The 25,006-nt window shown below is 40.0% G+C and overlaps 4 protein-coding genes across 4 annotated transcripts; 3 read left to right on the top strand and 1 right to left on the bottom strand.

Moving 5' to 3' along the window:
* Nucleotides 1-815: 815 nt before the first annotated feature.
* ccno (cyclin O) lies at nucleotides 816-3,282 on the top strand. Its single transcript, XM_078249774.1, has 3 exons — nucleotides 816-1,208; nucleotides 2,040-2,225; nucleotides 2,320-3,282. Exons 1-3 carry the CDS (start codon nucleotides 855-857, stop codon nucleotides 2,932-2,934), a joined length of 1,155 nt encoding a protein of 384 aa, XP_078105900.1. The 5' UTR covers nucleotides 816-854; the 3' UTR covers nucleotides 2,935-3,282.
* Nucleotides 3,283-4,510: 1,228 nt separating this feature from the next.
* Nucleotides 4,511-6,928, top strand: mcidas (multiciliate differentiation and DNA synthesis associated cell cycle protein). The gene is made up of 7 exons (XM_078249773.1): nucleotides 4,511-4,594; nucleotides 4,674-4,743; nucleotides 4,870-4,949; nucleotides 5,425-5,479; nucleotides 5,653-5,879; nucleotides 6,282-6,392; nucleotides 6,494-6,928. The coding sequence occupies exons 1-7, from the start codon at nucleotides 4,511-4,513 to the stop codon at nucleotides 6,926-6,928; spliced, it is 1,062 nt and encodes a 353-aa protein (XP_078105899.1).
* Nucleotides 6,929-11,170: 4,242 nt separating this feature from the next.
* On the top strand, nucleotides 11,171-23,136 carry LOC144518483 (cell division cycle protein 20 homolog B-like). The gene is made up of 12 exons (XM_078251205.1): nucleotides 11,171-11,271; nucleotides 11,623-11,679; nucleotides 16,402-16,618; nucleotides 17,801-17,898; nucleotides 18,407-18,458; nucleotides 18,840-18,956; nucleotides 19,549-19,766; nucleotides 19,919-20,013; nucleotides 20,430-20,649; nucleotides 21,201-21,326; nucleotides 21,410-21,533; nucleotides 22,438-23,136. Exons 1-12 carry the CDS (start codon nucleotides 11,239-11,241, stop codon nucleotides 22,533-22,535), a joined length of 1,455 nt encoding a protein of 484 aa, XP_078107331.1. The 5' UTR covers nucleotides 11,171-11,238; the 3' UTR covers nucleotides 22,536-23,136.
* Nucleotides 12,860-15,277, bottom strand: gpx8 (glutathione peroxidase 8 (putative)). Its single transcript, XM_078251206.1, has 3 exons — nucleotides 14,974-15,277; nucleotides 14,553-14,814; nucleotides 12,860-13,413 (listed from the first exon to the last, which is right to left on the bottom strand). The coding sequence occupies exons 1-3, from the start codon at nucleotides 15,178-15,180 to the stop codon at nucleotides 13,250-13,252; spliced, it is 633 nt and encodes a 210-aa protein (XP_078107332.1). The 5' UTR covers nucleotides 15,181-15,277; the 3' UTR covers nucleotides 12,860-13,249.
* Nucleotides 23,137-25,006: the final 1,870 nt, after the last annotated feature.

The following is a 25,006-nucleotide window of genomic DNA, read 5'->3' as shown; positions in this document are numbered from 1 at the left end:
TTTATGTGTATGTATATTTTAAGTGATTAGACAAAATCTTTTTAACAGTACAATAATTATTAGTTACTAAATATATGATATCATTATGAACTGCACACTAACGTTAGCGATTTGAAACGTCAGTAGAGAAAACCTCTAAAACTAAAATTGGAGATGTTATTATTATGGATAAACAATGACATAACCTCAGTCAGAGACGGTTAGAGGATCTTTGCCTAGTCTCCACCCATCTTCACCTTTTAATGTTTTACTATTTTCAGAGTTCAGACCTTCCTTAAATTTGCATAATAAACATAAATTGTTACGTGCCGTGTTTTGTTTTGGTGTTTTCTTTTTATGTCAATAATAATACATTTTAGTAAAAAAGAAACAGGAAATAACCTTTTATACCCTTACAAACAATAGGCCTATACATTTTAATTCATCACATGTGGAACACTATTTTACGTAAGAAATTCACATACAGGCACATGTGTTCAGTTATTTTTTGTCAAATTTAAAACAAACTACAGCAATTTCACATGTTCAAACAGCAATTTACATCTGATGAATCCATTCGCTCACACACTCTTTTAAGGAAGGATATGTTATTTTGTCTCATGAAATAGGCCAGCAGACAGAAAAAAATATAACATATGGTTCAAGGTTTAGGTTAATTAAGTCCTACATGGGACAAGTGATTAGTGTTTACCCTCGGTTGCCCTGGCGACGGGAGAAAGGTGCGCTGCAGGAGCGGGGATAACCCCGGGAAAACTGACGTAACCAGACGGAACTCCCCTCACCCACAACCAACATCCAGGAGACTTAATACACAGCCGGTGGAGGCTCCGGTGAGAGATAATAACCTACCGGAGATGGTGTCATTTGTGAACGGTGAATGTAGCTCCGAGCCTGTTAACAAACTGAGACGGACAACCGGCGCTTCACCTCCAACAGAAGCGCACACAACGGTCCAGCAGCGGCAGACTGCCCGGCACAGAAAGCAGATACTCATGTCCAAGTTGAGTGACTCCGGTTTTGAGGAAGACTTGGGGTCCTCCCCGATTTCATCCCCGGCGCGGATAGATGTGTCCCCGCTCCGTTCAGACGAGCCCCCTGCAGGACAGCTGTCCAACTGGTATCTCCAGTACGGGGACATCGGTTTCAAGATCCAGAGGGAGAAAGAGGCGCAGTTTCATTCCTGCAAAAGCTTGGCACGCCAGCCACAAGTAGGCTAAGACACGTTATACAGTGTTAGGTCAGGTCTATTGCATTGAAATGTAGCCCTATCCAGTTGCTGAATGGAAAACACAGTAGCCTATCCTATATGAAAACATGTTTAGGCTTATTTATTTAACAATTTATATGAATTAGTTTAGGTCACTGTCTGCCTTTTTTTTTTTTTATTTTACTTATGACTACCATTTAGCCTGTACTTTTAACACTTAACATTAATTAAGAAAACAACATCTGCAATCCAAAAATATTATTTGTCATCTAACATAATGGCTCATTTTTATTTTATTGGTAACATTGCCTTTTGGTGTTTCAAGGGAGATAGTTAGATTCCCCAGTACATTTATAGTTTAATAATTTATTGTGGCATCAAGTTTTCCAATAGAGATGACCTTTTCATAACTAATCATATCACTATACCTCAATATCCACTTTAAATTAACAAAATATTGCCATTGTGGAGCTAAAGAAACACAGGTGTAGTTGCTGAATGCATGAATACTTTGGGATCAATGACATGAAAATATTTGTGAAACTGCTATAAAAATCCAATAGCAGGCTATAGAAAATGTTTCATGTTTTTATTTCCACTTATTAATAAAGGCATCTTTAAGTTATTGTCACAGTGGCGTAGCACACTATTCTGGACCCTGTAGGCATTCTCTATATGGGCCCCTCCCTGCATCCACAGCTATTCATTCTAGTATCTTTGTGGCCCCCCCCCAAGTCTGATGCCCCTGACTGTCACTAAAATACAAATCTTTTAATCATTTAAACTTTCAATCTGCAGTTTATACTAATTGAGTCTGTGTTCTACATTGCAGCTGACTGCAGAGGCCCGGTGTAGGCTCGTCAGCTGGCTCATCCCTGTACACAAACATTTTCGTCTGTCCTTTGAGTGCTGCTGCTTGGCAGTGAACATCATGGACAGGTTCATGGCATCCACACCGGTGGCTGCTGACTGCTTCCAGTTACTGGGTGTAACTACACTCCTCCTAGCCTGCAAACAGGTGCGTCTTAGGATGTGGTAGAAGCTTGAAGAACAAATAGTTTGCATGTTTGGATTTCATTCATTATAACTCACTCCCTTTCTCTGTCACCCAGGTGGAGGTGTGCTCACCACGGATCAGCCATCTCTTGTCATTGTGCTGTGATGCCTTCACAAAGGAGCAGCTCTGCAACCTGGAGTGTCTCATCCTCCTCCGTCTCAACTTCCGCCTCGCTGCACCTACCCTGGCCTTTTTCCTGGACTATTATACCAACTGCATTGAGGCTGCCCAGCTTGAGACTGAGAACACAAGTGGTGACAGGTTTACAATAATGAATCCAAACACAAAAAGACCACAGCAGTGCAGCAACCTCGCACAAAAGGTGTGCGAGTTGAGTCTAGCAGACTATGCTTTCAACAAATACCCACCATCTCTGACTGCTAGCTGTGCACTGAGGCTAGCCAGTGAGTTACTGAAAACTGAACAAGGGCTTGTCGAGCATGCAACCATCCAGTCACAGGAAGACCAGTGGTGCAGTTTTGTGGATGAACAATGTACACAGCCATCTGAGAGCCCTGAGATTTCTGAGACCGACTCTCTGGCAGTAACGGGCCACTTCCTGTCTGTGAGTCAGGGAAGCTACAACCACAATCTGGCCCAGGAATGCAAAGACAACCTGAGACTGTTGGTGTCATTAAACCAAGAGACATTGGAAGTGATGTATATGTGACTACAACTGTGCCACTATTCAGATGTTAGCTTAATGCCAAATTCCTCTCCACTGGGGATTTTATTCTTGGGGTTATTTAAAGATGATGTTTAGAAGTTATGTCTGGTGCAAACCCATCTAGACCTCATTTATACCTCAGAGAGAATCAGTTGATTGAACTGAGTGAATGTTTTACAACTTAGCATACTTTTATTTATTTTACTGATAGCTATTGTTTATCAATGAAGTACATTAATATATTCTGTTTATTTTAATTAATTCTAAATTATTTACTGTTTATGCACTGACTTGCTGCAAGTTTATGAGATATGTTACTGTTGCAACCTCTTTAATGAAGGACCTGGGAAAATGTACTGTAATTAATTGATTGCTTTTATTATGAAATAAATAATCAGTAAACAATTTTGTGTTGGTCTTTGAATGGATAATAAAATGTAAAAGCCATAATTCCAACTCAGCTAAAGGCTTTTATTTGAAATAAATCTGTCCAGATTACATGGAGACTGGATGACATGAACAAGAAATCATGAGATTTAACAAAATGCACCACCTACAGTTCAATGTTGTTAATGTCGGCACATTTATCTGGATTGGATGGGCATAGCACTATGGCATTAAAGCTCACAATGGCATACAGTACTGCTCTGTTAGATTGCTTAACAGTACAAGAGCCCATCATTTCAGACTGACATATATCTAAATGTGAGGTTATTGGCCTTCGTTACGGATAATAGCAGAAATACTTTTCTCCCAGTTGAAGTGCTTTTGTGGCTTAAAGACTGGTGTAGCTTTTAGCCCGGAGGTCAGTTTACCCACATCTTTAATTACCGTTGTATAACTATTTGAAACTGATCTGTGCTAACACAGACTGGTCAATTGAGGGGCTTTCTCCGATAATCCATTACGCGTGGCATCTCGACCTGCTGACACAGTGTCGAGCACACAGGTGCATTCAGTGCTAAGGGTCAGCTAGGCTTACTCTTTTTTTTTAGTAATACATGCATTTGTCACGAATGTTTACTGAGCTGTTTGCTGTAATTGCCCTTTTCCTTTTTTCACTTCGCTTTAAATGTGGCAACAGGCCTTGACCTAAATATGTTTACGCACAATACAAATTACGCACAAGATTATATGGCCGTATTGAACAAAGCATTAGTCTGGACTGTGCCAGCGGGTTGGTCAGCCTTATGAAGACTATGAAGACAAAGGCTAAGGTGTTTGATTGTATGAAACAGACATGGTTGGAAGAAGCCATGCCAGGCTACATGCGCCTCTGGCAGGGTGCAGGGAATATTTGGCTGCAGGCGGAGGGAGGGCAGGTCTGACGCAGAGAGCACCTGCTGTAATGGCGCCGTTATGCGCGGCACCACTTTACACTTCAGAGAAAACCGTTAGTCTGCACCAATTTAATCTCCGAGGACGCTGTCACTCCCTGGAGACCACATAAGTGCATTTGATTGGGCCAAAACTATTAGGCCGCGGCACGGAGAGACACAAACCGGGAGAATTTCCTCTATATCAGCTCTAAATCAAACCATGATCCTTCAGTGCTGCAGCCAGAACTGTGCTGATGAAGATGCAAAGAAACAGAAAGGTGTTTGGTGCTATGTGCCCAAACCAAATGGGCCAACAGGGGAGGAGACCTGCAGGAAACAAAAAGGTATTTGACATCTTTCTCTTTACAATGATGCACACCATGCAGTTCTGTATAGTGGTGTTGACAGACTCTCTACCTGCAGGATAAACTGGTGCCGAGAAGCAGCAGTCCAGTCAATGTGTACGTTGAGCTTCCCTGCATCATTGAACAAGGTATGCGCATCTCTGACGTTCTGTTTGAACTTCATGCACCACCTTAACGCTTGTATAAATATAGTATGTGTAAATAAATACACTTCAAGGGTTTAATCACACAGACACATTTTTCTTGTGTTACAGCTTTTTCAACAATTGCATGGGATGATTTGGAAGACTGTGCGTCCGTGGTGAGACGAGAGAGCGACTCCCTCGGCTCTCAGGTGAGGAAAAACCTCGTCAGTACCAAAAAGAAATGTCTTTTTCTAATTAAGACATTTGATTTGTCATGTAAATCCACGCATTTCCAACAATTTATATCTACCAGAGAGAGATAATATGGTGGCAGATCTGCATCCCTACAAGGTTGTTAATGTTTGACACGATGTGCTGGAATTCTGCACGAATGAGATTGTAGTTTACGCGTGACACGCAGGCCACCGCTAATTGGCTGGACCTCCCAAGTTTAGTCCATAACGCAGCCTCTTTGGCACCAGCTCACCGTGCGTCATTACGCGCCAGCACACTTACTGAAATGGCTGGCAGCAATACATGTCCTGCCATACAGCCACATCACCCTGATTGGTCGGGGTGGGACTTCCAGGTCTGGGCCAGTTATGCTTACTTTGTCAGCAAAGTTTAAAATACATAGCCATATATATGTCTTTTAATAGTCAATTTTAATCTCATCGTCCACAGGTGAATGCATCTGATGTAGAAGACTTTGGAGATTATGCGCTGGATTTCATGGCAGGTGAGTGAAGCTAACCTAATCTTCTACTGTGTAGTAATAATAATAATAATAATAATAATAATAATAATATAATTATAATATCATCATTATCATCATCATCTTTTCAACATTGAGGGAATCCTCAAAACTAACACATGTTGACTGAAGCCCTGGGCGTTTGTCTCCTCTGTCAGATTCTCCTGCCACATTGGAGAGCAGTCTGTCTCCAGCTGAACTGGTACCATTTCAGGGATGTATCATACCTCTCCTCACCCCTCAGCGGTACTTCTCTTCGGAGGACAGTCTGGTTCACTCTTCCACAGAAGCAGGCAACCCATCTGCCCAAGTTGGAGATCACTGGCAGGGCTTTGCCCAGTGCCAAGGCAGGGTGTTGGGAGATTCAATGGAAATCAATAATCAGGTAAATCCTTACTGTCAGATTTATGACCAATGTACGGTTTTATTTTATTTTTTCCGTTGGAGTTATCCAAGACACCCCGAAGCCCTTTGACAAATTAATTGACACGTGTGGACTCAGTCATGGTCCTTCTGTTGTGACAAGACTTTATATCTCCAAAAAAAAAAAATTATACTGGAGAGTTTGTGTAAACTAGTGCAATACAATTTACAATAGTAAACATCGCTAAAAGTGGAGTTTGTGGTTGTAATGTGACTGGTGCAGTAGGGCTACGTTTAAAATAACTTTGCATATTCAAACAGTATCTAAGCACAAAGATGTACATGAATTGGACATGCCAAGGTAGTTTAAGTTATGTGTCTTCTGTTAGCATGACTGAACATATTTGTCTCTGTGTGTCTGCAGCTCCATGAGACTCTACACCGAAAACAGGAAGAGATTGACTCCCTTCAGGAGAGAAACCTTCACCTCAGGCAGCTAGCCAGCCGTGCAAAGCACCTGGCCTCAGTGCTTGAAGTAAGTACATGGCTGAGGCAAGCACAGCTAAACGGTACACACAGTTTCATCACAATATAACCTCTTATGCATGAATTATCATAAATTAATCTTTATTTCAGAAACTGATGAAAGTCAGAGACCCAAATGAACCAGTGATGCATTGTGGTAATAAAACTTCCCTGAGTCCCTGTAAGCGGCAGCGACTGGATGAAGGATATGAAACTGAGTCTTCTGATTCAGTGGAGGACATGCTGAGGGACGTCAGCACACGCTGCAATGCCGTCCTGCACAGTGCTGCTCCTGGAACAAGACTACCGCAGGAATCAGAGACTATACGCATGTACGGTGCATTCTCAGGCCTACAGACTTCTATATTCAAAGACAGCAGCATGACGGTGGACGGAGCAGAGCCTGAAGAGAGCGTCTCATCTTTCAGAACTTCTATTAGAGAACACTGCACCATAAGGACTCAGGTGTTTCCACACGGACATGCATTCACCTCGAGGACTCAGCAGGGAGGATACCGCTTCCGCTGGGTTCCTAACCAGAGCTGAACCAGAGTTAACAAATGTAAAATTGGATCCATTAATGCTTCTTATACTAGTCAAGACTTGAAGGAAGTATGGGTGGGCAGTGACTGTTAATGCCTAACTAATAATCTATAGAGAGATCTGTAAATGATTAAATTATGTCTTCCTCAGGTAGCTTGTAAGCTAATCAGTCAGAGGTGGTGTCTGACAAAGGAAATGAAACTGCCACAGCTTTTGTTTTCATTGTGTTTCTGTTTACATGCCTCAAAATGTAATGATCATATAATGTTATGTTTATTTTCACACAATATGTTTTGTCTTGGAAAATAGAAATGATTTTACAAATAAAAAGAAATGAAAGTTGTGTTTTATAAAGCTGACTTGGAGAGATGTTTTTTTTTATCACGGAAAAGAGGATTCAGGTGATATTTAAACAAATGGAAAGAAACTGTTTTCAAAACGTGAACTTTTCTTGTTTAAGCAGTGAAACAACCCTGTGACCTTGCTGAAGAAGAATTTGTCTCTGTCTGAGTGACTGTGTAGTTTCAAAAAGGCCACTGAGTCATGATGCATTGCAGCCAATATCCTTGTTTATAGCCTTCCTTTTGGAAATTGAATTGAAAGATTTTTGCAGATTGCATGCATGCTCTCCTAAACCAGGTTGGTAACACTTCAGCTGTATAAACAGTATTCCCCAGTTAAAACAAGTCAGATCTTTCCCAAAAACTCGTATTTTTAAACTTGGATAAGAAGGGAAGAGGAAATCAAAACAACAAGAAGAGATTAACTTACCTTAAGAGGATGTGACCTTCTGGCTTTTGGGTTTCTGTCATGTAATCTTCCTTCAACCTCACTGTTGAGGGGTTTAGCTGTAAAAAAACAAAAACTAAAAAGTGTGTAAAGCAGGCCGGTCTAGAGGACAATGTTGAACCTCAGGTCGGACAGCTGTTTAAGCTCTCCAAACCTGGGCCTGTTTACTTTATAGCAGTGCAGGCCGCACAGCACCCCCGTGGGCTGGCACAATTTACAGTACTGCTGCTGCTGTCATGAACACTGAATGTAACAATATCAATAAAGGTAAGAAGAACCTGATAAAGAGATGGAGGTCTGATAAACACAGGCCTTTTTTTAAAGATTATTTTTGGGGGCTTTTCCACCTTTAATTTGAGAGGACAGCTAGGTGAGAAAGTGGAGTGAGAGGGGGAAGACATGGAGGAAATTGTCACAGGTTAGACTTGAACCGTGGACCTCTGCATCAAGGCATAAACCTCTCAGTAAACGTGCACCTGCTCTACCCACTGAGCCAACCCAGCCACGAGGCATTCTTATTTTAAGCTACATCACAGAGGGAACCTATGTAGGTATCTATCTGATTCAACATTCAGCTATAGAATTATGAGAAGAAAAAGTTGATTGACTGATTTTAGGCTTGCAACCTGTTATTTGGTGTATTACTGATATCCTATTAATCATATCAAATGATCCTATCAGATGTTGTTTTTTTTAATAAACAGGGCAAACTAAATGTAATGTCTGCTGAATTGAAACACCTGTCACGTGTACCATAGTTTATGGTTCTTTATTTGTCATGTGCAAAACAATAACAGAAGTAGTGATTGGCGATCTTAGGCCTCAGGCACCTCCAACAGAGCAGTGGTGGAAGAAGTACTCAGATCTTGAACGTAAGAAAAAGCAGTAATACAGTGTAGAAATACTGTTAAGTAAAAGTCCTGCATTAAAAAAAAAGTAACCTACAAAAGTATTAGCATCAAAAATATACTCAAAAGTTAAAGTACTCATTATACAGAATGTCTCATTTCATATATCATTGGATTATAATTAGTGATGCATTTATGTTTGGCTACATCATGTTAGTGTTGCAGCTGATAAAGGTGGGGCTATTTTATTGTATATACTGGGAAGCTTGTAAATTTCCCCCAGGATCAATACAGTCTTATCTTAACTGATAATAATACAATTTATTAGTAGCCTACCATTATATTTTGTATTATTAATCTGAATCTGCAAAGCAGTACAGTAACAGTAGGTTATGTAAAAGGTATTAAAGTAGCCTATGTAGTGGATTAAAAAGTATTGACTAACTACAAGTGGGCTACTAAAGTAACGTAGTTACTTTCCCGCACTGACATCTAGGTATAGGCCTACCTGACTCACCCTGACCCCATTGGTTGACCACAGACTTGATCAACGTTAGCAATATAACTTCCTGCTGCCAACGTAAATCAAACAGGGCGCTTGTTGTCACATCTCATATAACCGCACAAACCTTCACAACCAGACGCGCCTTGAGCCACTTTTACTGCAAACAAATCCGTTTGTCACTGACCAGCAGCGCCGTGGAGAGCGAGCACAGAGGGCGAAGCTTTGTTTAAGCTGGTTGTGACACATTTGACCGGTTAAGCTACCGCCAAACTGCGGGGGACAATGCGGGAGGGGAAAGGAAAATACAGACACAATGAGTTTCTAAGGTGACTAAAGCCAAACCTGTTGGGAGGCTGCAAACCAGACAGAGTCCCCGCGGGAAAAAGAAGAAAAAAAAACTGATTTTTCCTTTGAAGGGATGCTGAGTGGTGCACGGCCTCTGGGCAAATATAACTTACACATAGTTTATATTTAGGCTTTTTTTCTTATGCAAGTGAAGCGTTATAAGGGCAAATTGTACACTTACTAGATATATGCACAGTAATAAAATGAGCAAAACATGAGGGACAGACGAAAGCTGCAACAAAAAAGTGCCTATTAACAACACACACACACACACACACACACACACACACACAAATAATAAAGCAGCTAATCAGTTTAATCACCTGCAATGAATAGCACACAAGATTACCAGGCTAATTGGCCTACAGCAATTATGAGAAAGCACGTGGTTTAACTAGTATTGTTATTTTGTGAATGTGAGTTGGAGAACTTTAATAATCGATTAAAATGACCACAGCAAGGATCAAAAGTCCGATAGATGTTTGTTGATGAACTAAAGAAGGTATTGAAAGCGAGTTTGTTTTGGTGTCTGTTGGGGCTACACGGCTGCCTGCTGAAGGAGCTCTGATGGAGCTGCAGTCAGCATACATGTGTCTGCTGCTGCGTAACGTTGAGAGCACGCAGCTGTCGCCCAGTGGCAGGCTCGAGCTCGGGGTGTGAGCGCATATGGAAGTGGCAGGTGGCAGAAACGGGAGCTGCTCGCGCGCCGTTCAGCCCACTTAGCGCCAGAGCATCTCATTAAAACGGTGTGGCCCGTGGACACACGGCCTCTTCCCGCAAACAGTTAGGCCTACAACTTAATCCAAAATACGTATTAAATTAGGCCTAAATGTCTTTTATTTTGTTGGGGTTGATGTGTTTGTTGATTTTTATTGTGAAAATTGTAGGCTATAAAGCCTATATTTGAATAAGGCTATATTTTGTTAAGTAATAGGCTATTTTACTTATTTTTATTACATTTTTAATTTCAGATTAGTTGTTCATTCAAATATGTAAACTAAAATAAAGAATCTTTCGTTTTATTCCTATTTTGTTTATTTCTTAAGTTTCGTAAGTTAAGTTGTTAATACAAATGTTTAACCCTAAAACATAGGCCTATAGCCTTTTGCAACTGTTGAACTTGTAACTGCTACAAGGGCTATATTTTGTTTAGGCTATATCATGTAGGCTATAATCTGACAAAAAAGAAATAAATAGGATACACAATTTATTATTATCCAGGGGTTTGTCTATCATTATTAACATTTCTGCCCAATATTGAAGAAACAAATAGCCTAACTATTTATTTACTAATAAGGCTTTTTCCTTCTAAATGTTTTAACGCTGTTGTTGTTTGTTATAACACAGGTCACTTTCCTTTTAATAATAGGCTATTAATAGGCTTATCATCATTAATCTTTAGAATAACTGATATTTTCTTTAGCCAAACGATATAGGCTAGCTAATAGGCTGAGTCTGGCAGTTAAATGCTAAACTGTGTTACATCTCTTAAGAAATGAAAGTCTGTCCTTGTCTGGGTCATTGACTGATATCATGTTGCCGCCTCAATGTAAACCATTACCGCGTTGCTCTTTTTTACTGTGTCTATTTGTTTCCAGTATAGAAACCATGGACGCGGAGGGAATCCCTTTACAGGACTTAATTAAAAAAAAAAAAAAACCCTCAACAGCCAATAGCAGAGCGGAGGACGGTGCTTCCCGCTCCGCCGTCCGCCCGGGGAGAGTATTTAGAAGCGCAGTCCGCCCAGGAGAGCAAACAGGTGCACCAGGCATGAACAGGCGCAGAGGGAAGGCAATGGTGTTTTACGCAAGTAATGAAAACTGGAGATGCAACTTACAGGTGGAGAATCAAATGACTGGGTGAGTGATTTATAAAGTAATGTTAAAATAGCCTAATAAGTGTGTTTCCTTAGTATTATTATGACGTGTTGCTGTTGCTACCAGGCAACCACTTCAATCTCTAAACAGAGCTGTGTCTCTTTGGTACAAAACTAACTGCAACCTGTGGCAACATTGAGCTCATTTTACTGTTAAATGTTGATAGAATAACACACATTTACTGCGATTCATTATGGCATTAATAAAATAATCCCCAAACTTTCTGAATAATCATTTGACAATAGATTCCAGTCTTCGTTTATCCTGTAAGAAAGTTGTTTTGAATGATATTGAGCATCACCTTGACTAAACTCGTTTTGTATTCATAACTAGGACAATATGAGACTGTTGAGAGATTTCGTAGGAAAGAGAAGACATTGCCCCTCCAAGGTAAGAGGGGAAATAAAGGGAAAATCAGCATCAAAAGGTGAACTGTTGCATGCATCTCCCCCCTCAGCCTCTGAGCTGGTGGTGACAGTGTGGCAGTGTACTGCTGCTGGTTGTGTATCTGATCGACAGCTGTCAGCTGCACTCCTCACTGCTGCAACCGACTGACCTCAAACATGCTGACGCTGCCATTTATCATACTTCATTCACCTGTTAAACTAAAAGTCAACAATCGAATAAAGTCAGGAATGATAAACAAAAATGGTTTACATTTAGTACAATTGAAAAACATTCAGTTCAACATCAGTTCAAAATAGTCAAATCCATGCATTTGCATTTACAGCAGGCCTGAGTTGTGGCTGGTTGGGAGGCAGTGTAATGTTAGCTGATGTTTCTCTTTTGCCAGCTCACACTGCTCTGCTACCCTAACAGTTACATTTGACTACTTATTCCCCAAATGCTTAGACTTGTTGTGCACTTTATGTTGGCGGATCAGGAGATACAAGCATCCCTGTATCAAGCATCCAGATCTGGAGATGTTTAGGCGGAGAGCTTTATTTTGTTGTTTTTAATGTATAACAAAGAGCTAAAAAAAAGAACAATTTAGAAAGATATATTACAAATAGTTTTTCAGCTCTCTCATGGGTGGCTGGTAGGCAGTGTCTTGTTAGCTGGTTGGTTTTCTGTATGCCAGCTTACCTGCTCCTGCCCTCCAACTGTCCATTCAAAGCTACACCAGCAAGCCAGGAGACTTCTGCAATGACCATGTACTTCTATCAATTAAAAACAGCAGGTTGGGTTTCAGCGCTCAGGTTGCACATTTGATAAAAGAAGCGTTTTTTTTTTTTTTCTTCATTCATCAGTTTTAGAGGTGACCTGTACCAAAGACACTGAAATAACGGTTATAAACTATGTCAAATATCAAAATCAGCTGCAGAATGTCAGCACCAATATGCATTTGCGTTGCATTACTTGCAAGTTGGCATCAACATTCTGCATTTCAAATGTGGATTAATTTCTGTTATCGGCATTTTTCTTGCATAAAAAACAAACAAACTGAACAATAGACCCTGAGCTCATTAGGTTAATCAAATAATTATGAAATCATTTTTCATGTGAGGTGGATGTTTCACAATTTGCTGGGCTCAAAACAGTCAATATGGGCTAAAGAAATTATGCTTCACCATAAGAAATCGATTTTAATGTAAACATTAGAAAGAGATGGTACAAAGTACAGACTAAGCCGAACTGAACACTTGTAAAAATCCAACACTTCAAAGATGGCTAAACAATCCTTCAGGTGCAGCAGTGGTCATTATAAGGAATGTTCAATATGATTGTCATTATTAACCATAGGATGGTCCCCACACACACAGACAAACACACACACACACACACACACTCTGACTAGCCTCGAATGACTTTCTGGTCATTCTGATGTTTCTGGAGCGAGACACCACCCGGCAACCACACTCACTCTTAACAGTTCAGAGTTGTCATTCCTTGCTGTCAAAGCACAGGAAACACCAACATTACACACACAGATGTGTCCAGTATCTATGAATAGACTCCATCATAGCTCCACCCGTTTCTTCAAGATTATTTCTCGCACCAATGCCGTGACCTCTTGTCGAACGCTCTCCATGGGCTCATCCTTTCGCCAAAACCGGACCACTTTCCCCTCTGGATTCACCAGAAACTTCCAGAAGTTCCACTTGGGAATTTTCTGCACAGAATCTGAAACACAACACATTAGCATGTAGGGCTACAACTAACGATTACTTTCATTGTTGATTAATCGCAATTATTTTCTCGACTAATCGATTAGTGTCATATTTGGCATCATATTTAGCTCGGTCTGGACTCTTGGCGTCACTTTTTGACGCTCTGGGTCGGGACGTAGGTTCAACTGACATGCGGCACAAGAACGAGACTGTTAGGTTAAGTAAAAAGGTCGTGGGTAGGGTTACAAAATGTATATTTCAGTGACAAGAATTTGATACGAACTCTCTTGGGTGAAAGTTCTGTGTTGTTCTACATCCACCACCCCCCAACCAACCTCCTTACGCAGATTTTCAGTCTTTCATTCTACTTGCTACCGTTGTCGCTCTTAGTACTACGTCATCTTACAGCGCCGCGGTCGAGCTGCTGCTCTGCCGGTGCGTCCCATCCAGACGCTAAAGGGGGATTTTTGCGTTGTATCCGACGCTCAGAGCCACTGACCAAGCGTCGGTATTTTACGATTTGTGAGTGAGAACGGGTTAAAATTGATGCAAAAATCAAAAGATAATTGTGACAGCTGCCACAAGCTAAACGGTATGACACATGACGGTATGCATCATCATAACGTTGACTACTCCCTTCTACAGTCACCTACACAACTATGTTTTTTTTGTCTGAGGAAGCATAATTATGTATTTTGTGTGTTGTAGTTTATTTAGTTTGGGGCATGTTATTTCTGGGAGGCAGTTGTTAGTAAAACCCTTTTTTTAATCAAGTAAAATATAATTTACTGGTTACAGCTTTACAAATGCAAATACCTTTTCTATTATTTATAATTAAAAAGATATTTGTTGGTATGTTATTTTTTATGAGAATACTATTGACCCGAGATTTGATAGATCATAAAAAAAATAACATTTAGCTGCAGCCCAATGGGAAAGTGTGGTGCAGTTAAAGTTTGGTCCAGACTGCACTTCCTGCCAGAAAGCTGCCCAAGTTTAGCCATAAATCATCCAGTTATCATTTTAACTTAAAGGAAATGCAAATATAGACAATAAGCATAGTGATGGTGGTGTACTGTCACTGCAAATATTCGTGCGGTCCTGTCTTGTTGTACAATATGTTGCACAGCAGACAGATGTTAAGATGCCAACCTGTGAGGAATTTGAAGGCAGGGTCAGCCTCTGAGCCCATTATTTTGATCCTGCTGAAAAAGGGAAAGGTGACACCGTAGATGGACTTGGCGAAAGCCTCGATGTCCCGGCTTGTCCCGGTCTCAGTGTCCCCGTACTGACCGCAGGGAAAGGCCAAGACGTTGAAGTGAGAGGTGCCCAGCTCCCGGTGAAGCTCCTGCAGAGATATGTAGTTCGCCTCCGTGTGCTCACATTGACTCGCCACGTTTACAACCAAAGACGCCTGTACAGGATCGAGGAGAAAAACAGGGTGTAATAGCCTATTTGTGAAATGCTACGTCTTATGTAATAAAACACACCGTTATCTGACACTGGATAATTATGACAACGTTTGCATACATTTCTTCTCAAACTGACATGACTGGTGATGATGTGGACTTACTTTTCCTCGGTACTTCTCCAGAGAAACGGTCCTCCCCTTCGCGTCTTTGACCTCGAACGAATAAAAATCCGTTGGTTTTCTCGGCTTCGCCAGCTGAGTCTGCAGGAGGAACAAACACCCGACACCGACTGTCATGCTCAAAAGGACCGTTAACTTTTTCGCTTTCGGGTTGGAGGACTTGGTAGGGTAGCCCCCTAAGGCCTCCATCTTGGAGGGGGAAGAACAAACCGTGGCCAGAATGGTCCTGCATAAAAAAGTCTTGGGGCGGATCGGTGAAAAGGAGCTCGGTCGAGTTGGCTACAACACCACGGCAATACCGGAAGCTAAGCGCTACTTCCTTCAAAATAAGAAGACAATAAAAAGTTTTGAACTCAAAAAGCATTGGCCTTGTAGCACTTCTTGTTGTGTAGTCTACTAGATTTGAGTGCCAATGCTTTTTTGAACACACTCAATAACGGAGTCATCTTATCTTTTTGAAATATTTCCATGATGATATTAAACTCTTTTTTTTTCTTCTTTTTTTTTTAATCTAATATTTATCTAATAATTTCTAAAATTAAATTTGGTAAAAGAAAAAGTAGCCTACAGTGTTGCTGTGTGCAGTTTACCCTAAAATATGAATTGAAAAGCCATGTTTCATCAGCATTTAAAACTTTAAACACAAAAGTGTTCCGTTTGATAGCCGTTATTATAATTGCTTAGGCTATATTTTTTAATAATAATATATTTTTCAATACTATTGCTAACTTGCTAAAAATATAAGCAATTATAATAGTGAACATAAACCAACCAGGCAGTATTCTTAAATTAAGAGACAGAGAAATCCAACCCTTAACATCATAGCAACCATAGCAACCACTTAGCAAACCAGTAAGCAGCCTTTTAGCAACCACCAAAAACAACATAGCAAACCCATAGCAACGCTAGCAACCACCTAGCAACAATTCTAAACACCTTAGCAACAAATTAACAAACACAAATTACCTTGTAACTTCTTTAGCAACCACTTCATAGCATTTTAGTAGTAATAGCAACATCTTAGCTCCTTTAAAAATGTAACTATCCACCTAGCAAGTTATTAACAATATAGAAAGCACATTTAAACAATGTCCATAACACATTTGCTTTGTGTAATTGTTGTAAGAGTGTACTGGTATCAAAATAAAATGTACAGTATATGATAGTTTAATATCAGTCCTTTAAACTGGTACTTTAAAGAGGGAATAAGACATTAAAAAAGGCTTTTATAATGCTTTTGCTTTGAAAGTTTTAACCGGAATTTTTGCTCTTTATGTTGCTTGCTTGGCACTAGTGAAGTTATGTGGTTTGAAGTTTAGTGTAGTAATAGGTATAAAAGTTTGTCTCTGTTTTCACTATTTGTGGTCTATTGAGATTAATCGTATTTTTGTTTTGTTTTGTGTCTTCAAGGGACAAAACGACACCCATCATGTCTCGTACAAGGAGTTTAGGAGGCGGATCATTCAGAGGAGCAGCAGTGAGGGTCCTGCAGAGAGTACACCGCTGGACACTGGGCGGCAGTGTGAGCCCAGCTTTGAGTTTGATACAGTCTGTCAGAGACTGGAGCTGGATTCTCCACCGAGACACCACGAACAAGCACAGAGAGTCCTACATGGAAACCTTCAAGGTATTATCCCACACCCACCCTCCCACCCACACATAACATCCAAAACAGTTAGGCCTACCTCATCAAAACTGATCAGGAAGGAATTACCCAAACTCTCTTTAAATGACTTTGCTGTCATACTGTAAAGACAGCTAGATTGCCTAAAGCTACACATATAAGAGGGCTAATAATGGCTTATTACACGGTATATAGTGTAGGCCTGCTGCATTATATTACATTGTTCTGATTTATGTGGAAAGAAATGCATTAGGGCGCTTTATTATTTTTTTTTATCGTCATCGCAATATCAACTAGCGCAATATACATACTGCAAAAGGCTGCAACATATCGCGATAGACACTATGAGTTTTTGTGTTAGTTGAAAGAAAATATCAGTAGAAAACTGCAAATTAAAATGTAACTCATTCTTTTTTGAGTGGTGCCTTTTATGTCCAATTCATTGTTCAATTTGTTCAATAAAAGTGTCAGCAATTATTTCATTTTATTTGTTTTAAATTCAACAAGCAATTTGTTGTATTTTAGAAGAATACTGAAAGTAACAGAAAGGCAGAGTTGAGTACAATTTAATATCTGTTTATTTATTGCAAGTAATATTGTTATGGCAATATTCAACAACGTTATTGCATATCGCATATTTTCCTCACATAGTGAGTGTAAAATGCATACTGCTACAAAAATGATTGTGTAATTTATGTTTCAATACATTACCGTACATGTCCTGGAGCATGCTTCAAATGTTACACCTGTAAGTGGTACTGTAGGTGTTGCATATCACAGCTGAGCAGGCTTGTAGAGGTGTTGTAGAGTAACATATTTATGGTTAAACTGTAAAATACCTTGCCTTCAATATGTTGTTCATAACTGTTATACCACCATATTTAAGGGCTAATTTAAAAAAAAAAATATATATATATATATATATACATTTTTATTGAAATAAAAGAAACATAGGCTGATAAATCACTGCTAGAATTAATTTTGTTTCCTAAAATGGTATCAACATTTGCCCCCTAAATCCAATATCAGTCCAAATTTAAGTGTGATTTATTTTAGTTTGAATACACATAAATGTACTCTATTACTAAACAACTATAGGTAACATTAAAGCCTTAGCCACAAACCCTTTATTGCAGCATTGTTTTGTAATGTAATGTTTTCTGTGTTATCATCTTTCCTAATCAGAGAAAGCGTTGGTGGGAGGCATGTCCCACTGTGGGGCTGTCACACCAGGCACCTTCACTGCCAGGGGACGGCTTGCCACAGAAAGCCCCCCAGAACAGGTTTGTCTAAGGAACTTGTACCTGTGCCACTGTAGTTTGATTTTTTTCATTTGCCCACAAGAAAACAAAACAAAAGCTGTTTCAGTAGGTTTTAGACTCTCTTCTGCCGGCTGCTTTTCTTTCTTACATGATCATATTAATCATAATAGTGAGAAGTTCGTGACAGTAAAGACAAAAAACACAACAAACGATCTGGCTTCTTTGGAAGCATTATTTAAAAATGGCAGAGAAAAACATTTTGTTTGTTTTTTATCTGTGGTTTCTTTATGCAAGATTACTTGAGATTAAATAAGAAAAGATGTGAGATCACTTAAAAAAAAAATCACGGTAAAAAAAAAGCCATAACCCAGTTGTACCCACATATAGCTAGAATAGGGATAATGGCAGTTATTATGGAAGGTTAGTGTTATTATGCCACAAAAGAATCAGAATAAGAAAAGATGTGTTTGAAAAATGAATACAAACATCATGTAAGAGACTATATCTGAAAATAATTTCTTTTTGGCAGGGAGGGGTGTGGAGAGCTGCAGTTCAAGAACATGAAAATGCTCAACAGGCTGGTACAGCATGAATGTTTTTTTCTTTCACTACATTCTTTACAGCGCTTAAGGAACCACGCACTAAAAGAGAAACGATAGAAACGATTGATTATCTGAATGACATGTTGAGAGATACTGCATACCGTCATACTAAGAAATGAGAATTCATTTCTTAAACAATCTGGAGAAAAAAGTAACTTAGCGCGCTCGAGGCCTGTGGGGGTTTATGGGGGTTGTTCATGTTTGTTGATATGATTGTATTATTAGATTATCCAACTTGTAAAGCTTATGGAGTGTGTTTGATGGTTTTGTAGAGTTTGTTTTCTTTTTTGAGAAAACAAAATGTCTTGCTTTGGATGTGTTTTATTAACTGTGTTTTCATGTAATATTTTCTCATTGCAGGTTCTGATAAGAAAAGACATATTTTGCAGCCGTTTGCTATTCTGGACAAACCTTCCGTCAGTCAGCAGGGAAAATCTGTGATAAAGTTGGCGGCACCGTCACTGCTGAACGACTACTGTAAGAGAAGATATTAATCCTGCAAAATGAAATTGAGCCTATATTCTTTTTCTGTATCTGTGTTTAAAGGATAAGGGTGGTGTTATTCTGGGGTTTTTTTGGTCAACAAATCCCAGGAAAAGACCAAACTAAGACCATCTCTTAATACTTTTCACCTTACCTACTGTGTTTGTCACACTCAGCCCAAAGCCCATTTGTTTCTGCTGAGGAAATAAATCTTAAAAAAATAAAAAAAATATTTGGATTTGTTTTTTGTTTAAATTTGACTACTTTTAGGCCAACAAAAGAATAAAGCCACCAGCATTTATTTCCCCAGAAGTTAATTTGTGGCACTATTAAGAAGGCTCCTACAATGTGTTTTTCCAACCCTTATAATGGTCACACGACCCCTGTAAAAAGAAAATCGAACATCATATGTAGCAGAGCAGGCCAGCAGCAAAATATAGCTTCTGATTGATGTATTAAAAGTGTTTATAAGTTTATATAGTGTAATTCTGTAATGAAGAAATCAGTTAAGACTAATTCTGTTTGTAGTACTTGACTCAGTATAGCCTCTGTAGTCCTTCTCTCTTTTCCATCTCTTTCCTTTCAGACACTAATCTTCTCGACTGCAGTTGTAATGGCATGATTGCATTAGCCTTGGGCTCTTGTGTTTACCTTTGGAATTCAGAAACTCGTGGTCTGGTGGGATATTTGGACCTGAGACCACAGCCAGGGCAAGCGTACCATCAGATGCAGTCCATCTCGTGTCTGAGCTGGAGCAGAGATGGCAGAGCTCTGTGCGTTGGGACCAGGAGAGGGGAGATACAGGTAAATGCTCTGGAGCCTAAAGTAAATGAGTACAAAGAGGATGGAAACTGATTCATACAAACTGTGGTATGGGGGGCCTGTGTGAAGGGGAAGTGTAACCTAGTTGAATCAGCAGGATGATGGTTTGTGGTGTCTATTTCTTGACTTTTTAGTTGTGGGATGTTGAACACAAGCAGAGTATGAGGTGTCTGCCATCACACCTCTCTGTGGTCAGAGCTCTTGCCTGGAAACAGCATTTACTTAGCAGGTATGTGTTGTCAGTTCACAAAATGAAAGTTATAAAGAATTCAGAATCCATTCGCCTTGGTAAAGGTGCACACATAAACAAACAATATGAAATGAACAATAAATACAGAAACAAATATATACACACAAAATAACTGTTGCATAAGAAAAGAGGCTGAATGGGTTGAGTGCAAAATTGCAAAGAATATATAGTATATGCAATGGGCAGATGTAACGTTCCAGTATCATTCAACTGTATAAACTTAATTAAAGCAGAAGAGACATCTACATCCAAATCTATATTGGTTTAATGTTTTAGCTATACGAAATGTAGCTTTTGTAAAAAAAAAAAAAGGACACCACAGTTAGTATCAATATGAAGCGTGCAGTATCAGTATGAAGCGTGCAGTATTCATGACAGTTTCCATGATCTTACAGCGGCTCTGTTCTCGGACATATCCATCACCTTGACCCTCGGGTTCCTACACCTCTGGTGGGCGCAGCCGTCCAGAAGGAGGGGATCTGCAGCCTCCAGTGGTCACCGGGAGACGACTGGCTGGCCAGCGGCTCCACAGAAGGCCACCTCTGTATATGGGATAGTGACATCACAAGGTCACGTCAGCCAATCACTACGATGAAACAGCCCAGCGCTGTTAAGGTCAGTGCGTGCTTCATGATAGGGACTTCAAATCAAAACACAGATTTAGTCTGTGAAATGTGATACAGTGACATTAAAGTGGCATTTTTCTGTTGTCCACTGTCAAAAAAGCCACGTTAAATCTACTTTGATTCAATGTTGTAAAACAATTAAACTCTGAATACTCTTTATAGGCACTGTATCTTGAACTCCACTGGTCTGTCTTTAATGAAATAGGGAGGGAAGACTCATCCTTGTACTACTACTATGTTGTATTGTGTAGTGTAATTCAACCATTCACAGGGGGAAGACATGATCGGTAAAACTACAATCATTAATTGCAAGCAACTGTGTGTTCTGCTGTACGACTTATGATGACTACTCTCAGCTCGTGCAAACTTGAGTGGCACGCTACTGGTTGGTATGCTTAAAAGGTTTAGCTGTTATACAAAGGTTTCAGAAATACTGTTAGTTGATCCTGCGACTATTCACTGGGCGGTCTGCTTAAACAACCAGACAGTCTGCTGACCATTGTGTGTGAGCTCTTGTATTGATTGTGTTTGTGTGTTTAGGCAATGGGATGGTGTCCATGGCAGAGAAAGATGATCGCTACAGGAGGTGGATGGAAAGATGGAGAGTTGAGAATCTGGGACACAGATTCAGGGACATGTGTGACTTCCGCCAACACGAATTCTCAGGTGCTTAAGACTCAAAGTGTAGCAGAGGTATTTTTACTGTGTATAAATATCGGACAGACTATGCTTACTGACTCCAATTGCAGATCTGTTCTCTACGATGGGCTGAAAAGAAGAAATATCTGGTCACAGGTCACGGCCTTCCTCATCACCAAGTTAACTGCTGGTCCTGGGAATTTCCCTCCCTCACCCCCATCTACCAGCTCGCAGGTTAGAGAATCGGAAATATTATTGATGTGCAACTACATCCCTCAACACACCCATAACAGCCTCATAGGATTAAATGTATTGCATCATTATACATGCTGAGTAATACTAGAGCATCATCAGTGTGACAGTTGGAACTGCAGCTCTGTCATTTATCACTGAGCTATTTAATAGCTATTTTGTGCTGACTCATTCATGCCCAGGGCTTCAAGTCACTACGTTTGATATAACGTGTCACAGTTTCCTGAGCTATTGTGAATTGTCTGGGGCAAAGAAAGACTTACATGTAAAAATCATCCTTTAAAATTCCTATAAAGATCATTTCAAATATGTTTGATACTTTCTAAATGTTCAGTAATATTTATTCACTCAAAAATTGCAGTTAGTCTGGTGTTTACTCTGGTGGTTAGCTTGAAAATGAGAATGAGTTGCCATTCTGTTTCACTTAATTATTCGGTCTGATGTGTTCATCTTGGCTGTTTCCTGTTTGGGAACTCATCAGTAGTGGGTGGTGTATCTAGTGTGCGGTTGTGGCCGCTATGAGAAGTTGAGCTTAAGATGTTTCACATCAATCGAAGAAATATGACGCTGTTTTTATTTGTAATGTCCTAAACTTCTTGTATTTCTTTGTGATTTACTGTTGTGCTGCCTTAAAATCTGCAGTTTGCATTTTGATGTGACACAAATTATGACATGCAAGTGAAACTGAACCCTTAAATGACAATGACAGAAAGCATTATGGTCCGGGTGTTTATCTCTTTTCAATATGAATTCTTTGTCAAAGTTAGAACTTCTTTATTACTCTCTATCATAGTGCTAAAATTGAAAAACAGTGAGACGCCTGTGTGTTATATGGTAATGAAGGTTATTTAAAAGGTAAAAGTTGAATCATGTTGTTGTTTTTCAGGTCACTCTCATCGAGTCCTGCACTTGGCCATAAACCCTGACAGCACTCACATTTTCTCTGCTGGAGCAGACCAGCAGTTTCACATCTGGGACATGTAATTATCAACATGGACGGTGAATGTTGTTGAAGAAGTTACTCAAATTCTATACAAATTTTTCTTTATTATAATTTCTACTACAGATAAGATTTGGCTAGCAGGGCATTTATATGAAAATAGTACGGGATATATCTCAAATAACAGACAAAGTAATCCTCTGGTCATACAGCTCAGGCAGATAGAGTAGCTCAGTCACTAGCATTAACATTAAAAGACTGTCAGCAGGGAGGTTGTGTGTGGAAATAGTAATATGATTTGAATAGCACCTTTCAAGCAAGAAGCAAAGATGTCTTTCCAATGCAGAGAAACAGCATAAAAAGACAATCACACCTATAAAATCAACAGCATAAGAAGACATACTGTCCATCCTAAAACTAGAAGGGCACTCAGAGAGTGCAGACCTTGGCCAAGGCCAATAGTCCAGTCTAGAATATGACATGCAAATCTACAAGCGCCACCACTATACAGTATATGTCTGAATATATTTCCAAAACTTTTAGATATATGTTAAAATGTGTATTTTTCTGTGTAACGCTTTTACAACATATTGTGATAATATATCGTGATAATCAATCACACAAACAAATAAATGAAACTCAGCATCTAAACGTCGCCACTATGTATCTGTCTGCAAACTTCCGCACGACCAAAATCCATAAAGCTAAGCTTTGGCTTAGCTTTATGTAGCACCCTAAAGCCTAAGCTAAGCTTTGGCTTAGCTTTATGTAGCACCCTAAAGCCCCACCTAGTGGAAAAGTCATGCCACAACACTGGTTACTAATGCCCATGAAAACTAATTTGTGTATTCCGTTCAAATTAACCTAAAATAGAAACATTCAGATGCATTATCCCTCCAACAGTATAACATACTGTTCAGTGTCTAGTCTGGCTAACACACTGACTTTATACACCAACGTCTTTAGTCCCAAGGCTGGTAAGTCTTTTTTTTTTTTATCTTGTTGGCATAATGACATGCCATGACAGTGATTATGTAGGGCTGTATTCAAGCAAAGAAAATCTTCGTAGACTGAAATTCTATCTACTCTTCAACCAGTCGACCTGGTAGCATTGTTTGTCCATCAAAGTTTTTTTTTTTTTTTCCTGAGGCCACTATACATTTTTAATGCTTTGCAATGGGAGCGCTGAATATTCACACAATGCTACAAACATCAGCACTGGAGCAGAGCGTCTATATGGCGCTGCACGTTTTGGAGTTTTTTTTCTGGTCACCGAGAGTTGAAAAATGTTTAATTTTGGGTAAAACGCAGTGTTCCTCACTGTCACTTTTTACCCAGCTGTCCAATCACAGTGGAGAAAGGGCGGGCCAAATACCACAAAGACCTACTGTCACAACCTGATCTCACAGAATTCCACATCCTACATGTACAAGCGCAGAGAGAAATGAATACTGCTGGGCATAGCATAAATACTGGAAGCAGGGGGAAACAGCTAGCCTAGCTCTGTGTAAATATAGAAAAATCTGCCTGACTAACTTTGGCACCAAAGTCAATTAACGTTAGCCATTTTAAATGCCAGGCCATCTCTTGGTTCTGAATTGTGCCAGGCAAGTATCTGAGTCTAACATTAGCCTTATCAAACCCACTGGGTCGCCGGCGACACATTTATCATTAAACCACAAAAGTTAAAAACTTGTGTCAATATGGACATTCTACATATCGTTAGATTCTCCGCAATTCAATCCTTCAGTTCATTTTACAGAAATCATAACCAACAAAGCATAATTCCTAATCTTAGTGCTCATGTTGATGTACAAAAGAGACAAGAACTCATGACAATTTCCTACCTGTGTGCTGGTCCTTAACACTGAATCTGGGTCCATTCCTGGCTTATTTATATTCCTCTGTCCACTGATCAAAAAGAATCAAAAGCTTTTTTTTTATAAAAACTTAATCCAAGTTCTTAAAAAAATCATCCTGTAGAGTCCATTGCTAACTGTCTGCTAACTTGTTCCATCTGAAAGAATTTTCTCCTCTTCCTGCATGTTTTGCTGGTTCTATTTCATATAGGCTTCGCCCTCCAAGAGCTGTCGCTATTGGGTTAATCCCTTTGCGCATGCGCAGTCATGAAGATTTCTTTCGTGCCCTTGTGCCCTGCATGGGCCTCTATTACGTCCGCAGTTACTGTATATCACAGTTGCGTGACCATAGAACTGCTCCCTATTTTTCAGCAGTTTGAAGATTTCAAAGAACAGCGGTGTCCGCCGTGTACCGACCACGGACCGGCTATATCCTGCCGCTGGCCCTCCACCCGAGCTGCAAGGTGAACTCGTAACGACAGAGGATTACGGAGTCCCCGCCACGGCGACTGTCTCCATTTCAGGATGGGAGTACCACACTTGCTCCCTGCCAACCGCTAGGTTTTTGTTCTCGACCTGTGTGAATGCCGAGTAGCATTCCCCTGTCCCGGGAGATGGACGGCGGTCCCACCACGGCAGCAGAGCTTGGCCTCCAT

The sequence above is a fragment of the Sander vitreus genome, chromosome 5 (genome assembly GCF_031162955.1).
Source record: "Sander vitreus isolate 19-12246 chromosome 5, sanVit1, whole genome shotgun sequence".
NCBI classification, from domain to species: Eukaryota; Metazoa; Chordata; class Actinopteri; order Perciformes; family Percidae; genus Sander; species Sander vitreus.
This window is presented reverse-complemented; position numbering and strand designations above follow the sequence as displayed.

Bases quoted from the DNA above. Each gene is read 5' to 3' on its own strand.
- ccno (XM_078249774.1), top strand. From the start codon at position 855: ATGGTGTCATTTGTGAACGGTGAATGTAGCTCCGAGCCTGTTAACAAA. The intron at 1,209-2,039 runs GTAGGCTAAGAC...TCTACATTGCAG, and splicing joins GCTTGGCACGCCAGCCACAA to CTGACTGCAGAGGCCCGGTG. The intron at 2,226-2,319 runs GTGCGTCTTAGG...TCTGTCACCCAG, and splicing joins TCCTCCTAGCCTGCAAACAG to GTGGAGGTGTGCTCACCACG.
- mcidas (XM_078249773.1), top strand. From the start codon at position 4,511: ATGCAAAGAAACAGAAAGGTGTTTGGTGCTATGTGCCCAAACCAAATG. The intron at 4,950-5,424 runs GTGAGGAAAAAC...CATCGTCCACAG, and splicing joins GCGACTCCCTCGGCTCTCAG to GTGAATGCATCTGATGTAGA. The intron at 5,880-6,281 runs GTAAATCCTTAC...GTGTGTCTGCAG, and splicing joins CAATGGAAATCAATAATCAG to CTCCATGAGACTCTACACCG.
- LOC144518483 (XM_078251205.1), top strand. From the start codon at position 11,239: ATGCAACTTACAGGTGGAGAATCAAATGACTGG. The intron at 11,680-16,401 runs GTAAGAGGGGAA...TGTGTCTTCAAG, and splicing joins GAAGACATTGCCCCTCCAAG to GGACAAAACGACACCCATCA. The intron at 20,650-21,200 runs GTCAGTGCGTGC...TTGTGTGTTTAG, and splicing joins AACAGCCCAGCGCTGTTAAG to GCAATGGGATGGTGTCCATG.
- gpx8 (XM_078251206.1), bottom strand. From the start codon at position 15,180: ATGGAGGCCTTAGGGGGCTACCCTACCAAGTCCTCCAACCCGAAAGCG. The intron at 14,815-14,973 runs GTAAGTCCACAT...GATCCTGTACAG, and splicing joins TGGAGAAGTACCGAGGAAAA to GCGTCTTTGGTTGTAAACGT. The intron at 13,414-14,552 runs GTTGGCATCTTA...GTTGTGTTTCAG, and splicing joins TGCCTTCAAATTCCTCACAG to ATTCTGTGCAGAAAATTCCC.